We start from the raw sequence: 13,178 nt of genomic DNA on the forward strand, positions 1-13,178 counted from the left end.
TTTCTCGTCGTTGACCGATAACTATTACTATGATTTCTGTAACAATGACGAAGATGACGAAATTGACGATGAAGCCACTCCGTGTTTATCGAAATCTTTTTCCTAGGACAAGTCGAAAGCTAGAAATCGCTAGAGATTGTGAATAAAAAGAAGATGATGATGATGATGAAAAAGAAGAAGGAAAAAAGAAGAGAGAGATTGAACGAGAGAGAAAAAAGTGTTAGAGAAAAAGACAAAAAAATTACTAAAAATTTGGAGTGAAAATACGAATTTATTTAAAATTTGGACGGGAAAGACGAAATTCACTTTAAATTTGGACAGGATAGACGGATTCACTTTAAATTTGAACGGAAAAGACGAGATTCAAATCTTTTTAAATCCCGTCGCTTTAGTTCAAATTTGTTGGTCATTTTGAGAATATTAATTATTAGTGGATTATTTAAATTTTCACTCTCTTTAAATAGACCATTTAGAAAACTTTCCCAAATATAAACATACAAAACCGTACATCGAATGTAGTACAATTTCATGATTTTCTAACATTTCATGATTTTCTAACAGTATCTACATAAAGGGTTAAAAAATCTTGTGAATTCATGACAGAACTTTATTTTTAATAGTTAAAACATATATAAACTTTTTTCAAATTAAGATTAGTAGAAAGAAAAGGACAAAATATATATGATTTAAAGTGTGAAGTTACTCTATAAAGGGTAATAAAAATGAGAAGTGTGAGAAGCCATAAATAATTGACATGTGTCAAGTGGGGACCAAAGGAAAAAAGGTATAAAGGTAATTGTACATATTTTCTCTCTCAACATGCAAGGCACATGTTAATACCCCCATCATTTTGGAATGTTTATAACTTTTTCGTATGATATTTTTTTAAAAAAAAATTCATCATAATAACAAACGTTTTTTTATCTTAATATGAGTATGATTTTTGTTATATAAAATTTAAAACAAAAATCACGTCATTGTGTCTTTTCGCACACCATTGGGTCTTTTTCGCTTATCATTGTGTCTTTTTTCGTCATTGTGTCTTTTCGCACACCATTGTGTCTTTTCGCTTATAATTGTCTCTTTTTTCGTCATTGTGTCTTTTCGCACACCATTGTGTCTTTTTTCGTCATTGTGTCTTTTCACACACCATTTGTAACAACTCGGGTTTTCCAAACTTATATAACCCGATCCGTTTTTTTTATTATCAAGTAATTACTAATTTATTTTAATTGCTTATTATATTTATTAAATATAAATAACTTTGAAAGATATGCATTATTAACCCGAAACTAAACTTTAAACCATTTCTGTTTCCATCTCTAACCTCCAAGGACTGATCCGCAATTTCTGAATTTTTTTATAATCCATTAACCCAATAACCCGTTAACGCAAGATTCGACCCATATACTAATACCCGTTTACAATTATGGTTACTTGGACCTCAATTCTCGTTGTTTATATGGAAAGTGAATCAAAATCGCGTAGTATATGCCTATGGCGGTCTAACCGACAATCTAATTATGCTAAATCAATCTGATTGATCCGTTCTTCCTTATTTTCGAACCGTCGGTGGCCTAAAGTGTGTTATACACGAAATCGATTGTAATAATGCAATTAAATTGACAGTTTCTTCCTCAAACCCTATCCGACAATAACCCCTTATTTAATTGAATTATATTCGTCGTTTGTTTGCCTGTTCGTCATCAAACTCAGCCGGCCTGTTTACAATACACCATCATAACATCATCGTCTGAGGTAATTAGTCATATGATCTTGTTCGTCGTTCATCCTTCTACGTTAACCCTAAGTTTAATTAATCGAAACATTAACAGATTTGATATTTGATTGATTTAGGGTTTATGTTCTAACTTGGTTCGCAAGCCATGTGTTTTTAATCATCTGATCATCTAGCTCAGTTGGTTTGTGCGTTGTCTGTGGACTGCGTGGTGGCTGGGGCGCGGGTTCAAGTCCCTGCCACCTTGTTTTGTAACTATTTTTAGGTATTATTCCTTTTTTTAAGCTAATTTAATAAATAATATATATAATCATAACTAAGAAATTATCTTATTAGAAACCCATCATATAATACTTGTTTTCTCACGTTTTTTGGTCCGTGTATGTGCGTATATGTGTATTTAGATATACGTATATATAATACCACGTAAACTAATATTTTTGGTTGTATAAATGGACAAGCCTATTGAATGTTTTAACAAACTAATAAATATTTTTAAATATGTATTTTACTTAAATAATATTTTTATAAAATAAAATATTATAATATACTTTTAAACGGATTAATAAACTAATAATATTGTTAAAGATGTGTTTTATCTAGAATAAAATATTATAATATACTTTGTTTATAATTTGACAAACTAATATAAATATTCATATAATATCTTTAAGTAAAAAGAATATAGTATGACTTAATAGCTTTATAAATATCAAACTCGCTTATACGATATAGTTCTTTAACTTAGCGTATCCACGTTCTATTTTCCTTATTAGGCCTTATCGTCAACGCGCGTGATCCGCTTTCATCATTTTTAGTGTTATCTATTCACTCTTGTTGGTGAGTACCACATTCCCCTATTTTACTCGTTTTCTCACTTTTTTGGGACATATGTGTAAATATACATTCTCATATATACTTATACACAAAACTGCAACTTTGTCTTATGTGTTAACAGCTTATACCTTACTTGTTTATGTGCTTATTTGCTTTGTATGCTTCCGCATTCGGAGAGGTCCAACATAATCTCAGTCTAGTATGATCATACGCCAGTCGTTAGCCTTGTGCTTCTCGACATCTCAGTTATACTTGTTATACTTGCTCATTTGGTTAATTTGTTATTTTCATATGACTTGTTGCAGCTACATATTTTTTGTTATATGTACTATATGTACAACTAAACTGGTGTGTTGCTCACTCAACATGTGTTGTTGACAAAATTCTATTTTATACGCATATGCAGGTTATCACTTGAATTAGTTGCAAGACTTTGTGAAGATTTAGTGAAGAATTATGTTAGAAAATATAAAATCAATAATTAAATTTGTGTTTATTGTTTGTTTATTGAGTTGTATTTTGTATTTGATTTATTTGAAAATTGAATAAAATTAATAAATATTGTCATTTAAATATTGCATGATAGTACCTTGAGAGCTGTGACAATCAGTTCGCGCCCCGGCATTTCCGCCGTAGGTTGGGGTGTGACATCATTGTGTCTTTTCGCTTATCATTGTATCTTTTTTCGTCATTTTGTCTTTTCGCACACCATTGTGTCTTTTCGCATATAATTATGTATTTTTTCGCACAACATTATGTCTTTTCGCTTATCATTGTGTCTTTTTCGTCATTGTGTCTTTTCGCACACCATTATGTCTTTTCGCTTATAATTGTGTCTTTTTTCGTCATTGTGTCTTTTCACACACCATTTTGTCTTTTCGCACACCATTGTGTCTTTTCGCTTATCATTGTGTCTTTTTTCATCATTGTGTCTTTTTTCTTCATTGTGTCTTTTCGCACACCATTGTGTCTTTTTTCGTCATTGTGTCTTTTTTTCATTGTGTCTTTTCGCACATCATTGTGTCTTTTCGCTTATCATTGTGTCTTTTTTCGTCATTGTGTCTTTTCGCACACCATTGTGTCTTTTCGCACACCATTGTGTCTTTTTTCGCCATTAATACATGTTACACAATAACTTGAAACGTAAAACACAATGGTGAATACGCATAAAACAATGACCTAAAATGTAAGACACAATGGCGAATAGGTATAACACAATGACCTAAAGCGTAACACACAATGGTGAATATATATAACACAAATAATTGAAATGTAAAACACAATGGAAACAACATATTACACAATGACACAATGAACAAAAAAAAACACAATTAAAATACTCATTATTTATTTTATTTATTTCTGTATAACAATATGATACTCATATTAAAGATAAAAAAATGTTTATTATTATGGTGAATTTTTTTTAAAAAAAATAATGCTGTATGAAAAAGTTATTGACATTTTAAAATGATGGGGGAATTGACATGTGTCTTGCATTTGGAGAGAGAAAATCAACAAATGTGGGTTATTATCTTAATGCCCTTTTCATAAATTTTTATTTATTAAATTAATCTCAGCCATTCAAATATAAGATCAATGGACTGGATTTCTTCTCACCCTTCTCATTTTTGTTGTCCTTTATATTTTAACTTTACACATGATTTAAAAAGAGAAAAACTATTAAAATAAACTAAAAAATTTTCCATTTTTGTTGAGCTGTCCGTTAAAAAAATAAAAATTCATCATTATCATTAAAGTAATAGAAGTTAAAAAAATTAACTGATGAATCAATGAATTAGTATTCAAAAGAAAACACAAATCCCATGTGATACCATGTAATCAATCTATAATATTAATAATACAGTGTACCAGTTGGGTGAAGATGAAAGATCCTCTACTCTCCACTCTACAAAAAGTTAAGTGATTTCAATTTCAATTTCAAAACTCAAAACCCAAAAAAACCCAAATCACAAATGTCAGCAATCATCCCAAATATCCCCAACAGGAACCCTAATCCTCTCACAGATCCCTCACAATTCACCTTTTTACAAGACCCATCTACATTTCAGCAAGCATACCCACATGTAAAGTTTCCATCTTTTTCATTATTTGGTCAGTTTTCTGCAATTTGTTTAGTAAAGTATTAATCTTTATGCAGATTCATAACTGGGTATGAACAATCTTGTATGCTTTTTTTTTTTTTTAACTTTAGGGTTTTGATTGTTCTGAATGTGTGTTTTTGATTTTTTAGATGATATAAAGTATTATGCTGTGTATTACCTTGCAATGTTTTTTTTTCCCTAATTTGTGAGAAATCTATGTGATTTATTTGTTTAGGGTTTCATTTTTTCTAAATGTGCTAAAAGAATCAATTATTCTTTTTCCTAATTTGTGAGGACATGATTGTAACTTAAGGCACCTAAGGTTTAAAGGGTGTATGATTGTTCTAAACTTGGAACATTTTATGTTCCACATTATCAGTTTTTGTAAATCAAAATAAGATTGAGATGTGTGCCTTTTTTCTTTTTTTGTTTTTTTTGATTTTACGTGGGATGAGCGACTCGTATGTGAATGCGGAAGAAGGGTGAAAAACGTATCGTAACTCACAAAATAATCATTATAAAACTGTTTCTAATAATTTACTTTTTATTTAATATTGTTGGTTTTATTGTTTATTTTAGTTAAGTTTATTGTCTTGGTTATGTTGACTGAAATAAATATTTTGGTTATGTTTTCTATTTCATTTAAAGGGTCTAGTCAGTATTTTGGTTACTTTGCTCGAATTTAACGAGTGCGTTATTAGAGTAGTATATAAATTGCGGCTCATCGTATTGTTAAAGATAACTTTGAATACATCATTATAAACTTTCTTCCATATGGGTTTTTATCTAAACTTTCGAGAAAATAAGGTTAATGATTAGTCGCTTGAACTGAGCACCTCTGCTGCAACTTCAGTGGGACAAATGACTATTTGGACATACATATCACCATTGAAGGCCAAATAGTTCGGCAATCAACCAAGTTCAAGTATTTAAGACTGTTTGTATGGAGCGATGGGATGTAGACACTGATGTAGCCTACCGCGTTTAGGTAGGGTGGTGTCGGTGGAGAGCAGCCGTAGGGGTATTGTGTGATAGGAGGTTTCCAACTAAATTAAAAGGGAAATGTTTATATGGAAAAAAATGTTGCCCATCCAGAAGACACGTGCGCTGATGCGCATAAGTTGGAGGTAGCAAAGACGAGGATGTTGCGTTCGATGTATGGGTATACAAGGCTGGACCAGGATACATTAAGGTGACTAGTGTATCAGATAGATAAATGAGGCCGGATATAGATGGTTTGGGCATGTGAAAATGACGGATGGGATTTTACTGTGTATGGTGGTTTGTTGGTAGTTATGAGATGGTCGATACTTCGTATGACATGTGGGAGTTCACATGTAATAGATATATGTACCTTGTGTGTAGATATTAACATTATTATCTTGTAAAGTGCGTAAACATGAAGGTCTCTTTTTAACCACAAGTAACAAACTGACAGTCTTGTTAATCTTGTTAATGTCAACTTAGTTTGTCTTTTAGTTTAATATATTAATTCTATTCTCGTGAAACGTAAACACAAAACTTTTGGAAAATTCAGGTCGGTGTGCCTATGGATGAGGCTACAAACGCTGTCTTTGAAACAACAATGCAGCCTGAAAATATCCTACCATTTCACTGTGAGGTATGCAACATTTCTTGTAATACTAAGGAGGTGCTCGATGCACATAAGCGAGGTAAAAAACACCTTAAAAATGAAAAAAAGCTGGCTGAACCATCTGCCAGTGCACCGCAAATGGTGCCACCACAATCTGTTGGAAGTGAAAATTTACTCGATGATTTGGAGAGTAAGAAGCTCAGGTTATTGCAAAATGGAGCGACACCTGAAACATTGCTATTATGTGAAATTTGCAATGTCATATGCAACAACCAAGATGGATTTCAAAAGCATATCACTAGCAAAAAGCATTCTGCAAAGGTAAATTAAATAAAGTTGCATGCTTTCGGCTTAAAAATCTTAACTTTTATAGTTTTGGTAATTGATTTCTTATGTTACGATGCAGGCGATCATCCAGCAGGCGAACCCAAATGCAGTCTTTGATACCACATCAGCTTCCAGCACTGCTTCACAGAAGAAACCCGACACCTTTCCATGTGAAATCTGCAAGATCACCTGCTCCAGCAATGAACTCTTGAAGATGCATATTGCAGGAAAGAAACACCTAAAGAAAGTTAAAGAGTTGGGCCAAATACCAAATCTACCCACCAACGTTGTGGTAAAATCCGAGTCCGATGAGGACAAAAACGTCAATTTGCCCTTGACCCCTATTGTTTCACAGGTGACACCGCCCGCCAACCTTGTGGTAAAATCAGAGTCTGATGAGGACAAAACCGTCAATTTGCCCTTGACCCCTATTGTTTCACAGGCGACACCGTCCGCTAGCCTTGTGGTAAAATCAGAGCCCAATGAGGACATAACTGTCAATTTGCCCTTGACCTCTATTGCTTCACAGGACACACCACCTGTCAAGGGCAAAACTGTAAATTTACATGGAGCTAAGTCGGTGTGTGAACTTTGTGGGGTCAGTTGCGACACTGATGAAATGCTGAAAATTCACCTAACTGGAAAAAAACACCGAAATAATGTAGCAAAATCTGAACAGTTAATTGGACCGAAACCTGCCCTTACGACTGAACCTGCAGAAACACCAAAGTTGATTGGACCTGTGAACGAAGAGGGCGAAATGGTCAATTCAAGCGGGCGTAAGAGGAAGAGCGGGAAAGGTGGAGGAGACGATGACGTGGAAGCAAAGAAGCAGAGGGTTTTGCAAAGTGGGACCGCTTCGGATTCTGTAAAAGTTTGTACACTGTGCAATGTTGTTTGTAACTCACGAAAGGTGTTTGAATCTCATCTTGCTGGTCAGAAGCACGTTGCGATGGCTGTAAAACAAGCGGAAAGTCAAGCAGGAGCGACAGGTCAACAATCTTGAAGCTTTTGTTAATTGTGTTTCATTTTGATTATGTTTTTAACTTGCAAGTAGGATTGTTTAGTAATTTGTGGTTGAAGCTTAAGGGTTATTGTAGAAAAAACTTGATATGATCGACGGTTCGGTATTATCTATGGTTAGATAAATTTTCTTGTTGATGGTGGTTCTCTATCTCAACCTCATTTGATGATTTGTCTAGACAAACATCAGCTATAAATATGAGAGTTATTGAGTTAATAAGTAAATTCAAGGCTTAGATACTATCAACGTATTTTGGCGCTTTAAATGTGGATTAGAAGGTGAGAGGACGAGTGCACATCTAAATGTTCTTGTGTGGTAGAAACTTCGTGAACGATAATCTTGTGAAAAATCTCCAATGGGATAATCTCATAATCGATAGAGTTCTAAACTCTTGGTAGATAAAACGAACAATATTAGCTTATATGAGAGACCAAATGTTACAGATACTTAGCCAAAAATATACTTTTTAGTTAATCTTCATATATATTGTACCAAAAAAGTAAAAGCAATGATCCAGTTATTAAATAATCTACATGATGGAACAGAAGAGTTGTGGACAAAACTTTGTCTTGTTACTTCTTACAGTTTTGATGGGAGAAGTACAAGTCTTTAATGCATTTAGTACAACCTCTTAAAGCCAACATTTTAGATAGTGGTGGGTGGGTGAGGTGGTTAATACTCATATGAAGGAACAACTTTAACTGGTTATTTGCAGTTTTGTACGTAATAAGCATTTGTCCCAGAATGTCCAATCTCATATCTACATCTACCTTTTAAGGTTTTATTTTTATTTTTATAAATATCATATATAGTTTTTTAAATCTTGTTTAGTTCCAATTAGTATAATGTTTGTGTCATGTTGTACATTACAAAACACAATATTATAACTATGATTTTCTAAGCGTTTGGATCAAATACAAACGACTCTTAATGTGAAAAACGTACAAATAACTAGAGTAACGATTATTATTGAGGGTAGTTTGGTCATTTCACACGCACTAAACTGGAAAATTTTACGGCGTTAGCTGGTAAGGACCACCATAGTTACAAAATTTCATCTCTGGACCAACTGAGTGGGAAGTTTACAACTATTAAATACAAGTGTGTAATTATTAAACGTTGAGGACGGACGACGGAAAATTTTAATTAAAACACTTAATCGTTTGATTAGTTTATGTCTGTATGTTATTTAAGTGATTCAATATGTTGAAGGTACATGTAACACTATTGCTAGCAAAAACAAACATATGGACTTCAATGGGATATGAAAAAAAATAATATAATGCTTTAGTCACACTTAGTGATGCATATGTTAGGGGTCACAAACATATTGTTTCAATGTCTTTTAATGGAAAGAGCAAGATTTTGTTGAGGGTTTAATTCATTTTTTGAAAAGCATGGTGACTATTATGAGTATGATTGCTTGAACAGGGTTCTAGATATGCGATTCCAAGAGTTTGATAACCGTTTTAATGAAATAGCACCCAAATTACTTATTTGTATGGGTTGCTTGAGTACATGTGATAATTTTGGTGAGTTTGATAAAGGAAGACATAAAAGATTGAACTCCCAAATTATTGTGATTACCTGAGAGCAAATATAAGAAGTTAAGCTAACAATTTTGTTAGCTTAACTGATCATTCAAGTGTTGAAAGATTAATGGTTGAAACAAAGAAACACCTTGCGTTTATGTTGGTGTAATGTTTATTGGTTGCATAAACTGTTGACAGATGCATTTTTGCAATGAAATACGTGACATGATTTGTGTAATTGGATTAGTGAAAACAATTTGAGCGATGGTTGCATTTGTTAAACAATTGCTACGAAATATATCTCCAAAATGATGAAATGGGTCACTTTAAAAAGTGGTAACCCATATATAGCAACCGTAAAAATATTAAAATAGAGATATTATATTTTCCGAGGTCTATTGTTTGAGAATATATGAATGAGTATATCATCTTTAATAAAAAAAAAGTCAAATTATACAAAAATATAAGAAACTTTTTGACAAAATCAAACTGTATACGTAGGCATAACTTAAAAAAATTTCACTCATTTATCAAAATTCTAAACTACTAATAGCATTTAATATATCATCCAAATATCCAACCAACAAAAAGAGAAGGCATGTCACCTTTATACATGACCATTTCTTATAAGCTTTTTAGTTTTTAGTCCACTGCTGGTTAATGTGGTCAACAGCAATCTAGGTACCATTTGGGCAAGAACCTACAACTAGTGTCTAACCCTAACACTAACCATCTAACAACATTCTCCAAGCAGTTTCAAGCCAACTTAACCCATATAGACCCCCCCGCAAAACAACCCATCTTGAACCGAGCCCATTTTGACCCGTACACGGATGTGAATGTAAAAGAACCAACAGCTTTAGAATGATACGTTCTTGAACGGACCCGTTTTTGACACCCACAAAAAGACCCATTTAAACAAAACCCGTATTGACCCATACACAGATACGACTGTTGAACTAACAGTTGGCTTTAAAATGATACAGTTTACAACAGAACCCTTTTTGGCACGCACAATAGTCCAAGTTTTAACCGAGCTCGTTCTGAAACCCACAAAAAGACACATTTTTAACCGAACTCGTTTTGACCCGTACACAGATATGAATGTTAAAGGACTAACAATCAGCAATAGAATGATACAACTGAAATGAGTCAACAGACCCGTTTTGACACCCACAAAAAAGGACCCATTTTGAACCGAACCCGTTTTGACCCGTACACAGCTATGAATGTTGAAGGACTAACAGTCAGCTTTAGAATTCTGCCAAAAGTGGTAGCATTAGATACATGTTTACAGGTACACAAGGCACAAAAACCATATTTGTTTGAAACCTAGCACCAGTTGTAGAGTTATAGAGTGGAAGTCATAATAAATGCTTTCAAACTTACAATGCCATTGACACTGTTAGAAGAACTGTCATCATACCTGCAATCAATTACTGTTGCAGCATATGAAACACACTTAAATTCTCATTCTTGAATCAACTTATATTGCTTCACTACTAGTACACCATGCACAACAACTTGTATCTTCATCCACTGCAAAATCCAAGAACCTGGAACAAATTAAACTGTAACAAACTCCTCCAGACAGAATTTCTAACACATGTCCGGGTCCTGCTGACATGTCATTAAATATAAAATAGTAATATTTAATAATATTCAGAAGCTCCACTGCTCCAGCAAGTTTAAAACCAGTCCTACCCAGCCCGTATTTCATGCACCGGCCCATCTAAGTGATCAGAATAATATCATCACAAGTAGTAAAAACCTCAAGAACAAAACCATATTATCCTACTTTTGCTACTGAATCGTATAATATACGTTGTTCATTAACAGCATTTATGCAGCTCAAAACATTTCTTATTTATTCCCACAAACTATCACCAATACAACAACCACCATTGCCACTACAATCAGAATATAACTACCATGAAGATATCTTTTTTCATCCACAAGATTCTAGCAGCCATTTTTCTTTGTTGCCTGATCGCAACAATGAAGGCAGCAGAAGACGGAAATCCAAACAATCATCATCAGGCTAAAAGGCGGAGTGGATTATGTTTCCGGTGTCGGTTATTGTATGAGGGCCCACGACCGCCACCTATCTTATCTGAAAAGAGTGATACATTGTTCAACATGACAAAGCGATTAGTTCCTGGCGGCCTGAACCCTCTTCATAACTGACACTAATGTCAATCTAAGCTAAAGGTTATTACTTTATTATATGTATTAATGTTTTTGTATAACTTAGTGGCTAAAGTTTAGAACTATTCAAGAGCTTGTATAAGTGTATTAATCGATTCTTAGTGATTTCCTATTTCTATTTCCTAAATTGTTCTGCTTTAAGACATGTACTCTGTCTAACTACAATGATCATCTCATAACATTTCAATTCACTATAGCTAACTATCCTCACTTATTGAATCATCAAACAGAAATAAGTAATAACCTTTATGTCTCGAATATCAATAAGTGCTGAGTGCACTCATACATGATACATATATCTCTCCTTGATTAAAATTATTAGACCATCCTCTATGGTGAGGGGCTTCGAAGCCCCTCCACCGTGACACGTCAGCGCCACGTAAGCACCGAGGGGCATTGAAGCCCGCCCCACTATGGTTTAATGCCCCCAAAGACGCCCATATATATATATATGCATATGTATGTATGTGTGTGTGAGAGGGGACCCCCAAAGGTGCCCATCGTTTGGACGACTCTTGGGTCCGCGCCCCACCACCAAGGGCGCCCCTTGGTGGTGTTCCGCGCCCAAGGGCGCCCGCCACATCAGCTGACCACGCCCAATAGTGGGTGGTCTTATAGATGAAAGTTAATACCTTTTGTTTATAGATATATAAATACTGGGGGAAGTTAACGTGCAAATTAAATTAACGTGTTAATTGTGCAAATCAAGTAGTGTAATTATATATACAAGTAGTGTAATTATGCAATTACATCAGAGTGTAATTACACTATGTTGTAATTACACCACACTATAATTACTCTACTTATATATATATAATTATACTACGTGATTCGCACAGTTAGCACGTTAATTAAATTTGTACGTTAACTTTCCTCTATATTTATACATCTACAAACAAAAAGTATTAACTTTAATCTATAATAATTTAATTAAGGAGAGATAAATGTGTCATGTGCACTCTTAAAACGTTAATTTAATTTGTATTTGATTCAAACCGGGTTAATAATTCTGAACAATAAGCAAACATAATAATATTTGATAACCACAAGGTACACAAAATTAGGGTTCTAAACAATCTCATAAACTATTAAAATCGCACTACAAACTCATATTCCCCAATATTAGAAGCACATTCAACATCAAATTATTATTATTATTTTGAAACCCTAACAACACATAACAAATACCATTCAAACAAATCAGTGTTTAACATCCATGATGCTCTTGATCTTGGGCGCGTAGAGTGAGTACACAACGGCTTGTCTTTTGGCGACCTGAAGCTGAGACTGTCCGTCGGAGAACGCGGCGGCGATTGATGACGTGTCCGTTAGGGTTTTGTTGTGGCGAAACGCGTCGATTGTACGGCGCTTGGTGTACTCTCTGATGTTGTAGTCCGTGAACTTGCGAGATGACCGGAGAAGTGACCGGAAAAGTGAGATGATTTCCGTCCGGGACGGCGGCGGCGTCATTTTTCTCCGGCGAAGGGTTTTCGTGTGGTTTATTCTTTTTTATTTTTATTCTCAGTTTATAGTTCATATAAGTATAACAGATAATTGCATTCTAGTCCTCAGTGTTTTAAACTAGTACATTTGTTCCCTCGTGAATAGATTTTTTATATAAGATATTGGTTTTTAATACTTTCAACTTTTACTTGTCAGATGATATTACTTTCAACTTTCGATTTGTTACTTGCCACTTCTAACTTTCAAATTATTTTCTTCTATCACTCCGGAACTTAACGAACCCCAACCTCGTTAGTTTTTATGATGAGGTGGCATTCTTTGATGACGTGGCATGTATTAGTGGCATTTT

The 13,178-nt window shown here is 34.0% G+C and overlaps 1 protein-coding gene across 2 annotated transcripts; it reads left to right on the top strand.

The window, feature by feature from the left end:
• Positions 1 to 6,062: 6,062 nt before the first annotated feature.
• Positions 6,063 to 7,719, top strand: LOC143579034 (uncharacterized). Of its 2 annotated transcripts, XM_077062449.1 has the most exons (3): positions 6,063 to 6,595; positions 6,681 to 7,034; positions 7,149 to 7,719. In XM_077062449.1, exons 1-3 carry the CDS (start codon positions 6,230 to 6,232, stop codon positions 7,605 to 7,607), a joined length of 1,179 nt encoding a protein of 392 aa, XP_076918564.1. In that variant the 5' UTR covers positions 6,063 to 6,229; the 3' UTR covers positions 7,608 to 7,719. The 2 variants fall into 2 exon arrangements, with proteins under 2 accessions (XP_076918564.1, XP_076918563.1); XM_077062448.1 differs by having other exon boundaries at positions 6,681 to 7,719.
• Positions 7,720 to 13,178: the final 5,459 nt, after the last annotated feature.

Source organism: Bidens hawaiensis, unplaced genomic scaffold, assembly GCF_021521415.1.
Source record: "Bidens hawaiensis isolate Kalapana, Puna unplaced genomic scaffold, B.hawaiensis_p1.1 tig00029587_1, whole genome shotgun sequence".
NCBI classification, from domain to species: domain Eukaryota; kingdom Viridiplantae; phylum Streptophyta; class Magnoliopsida; order Asterales; family Asteraceae; genus Bidens; species Bidens hawaiensis.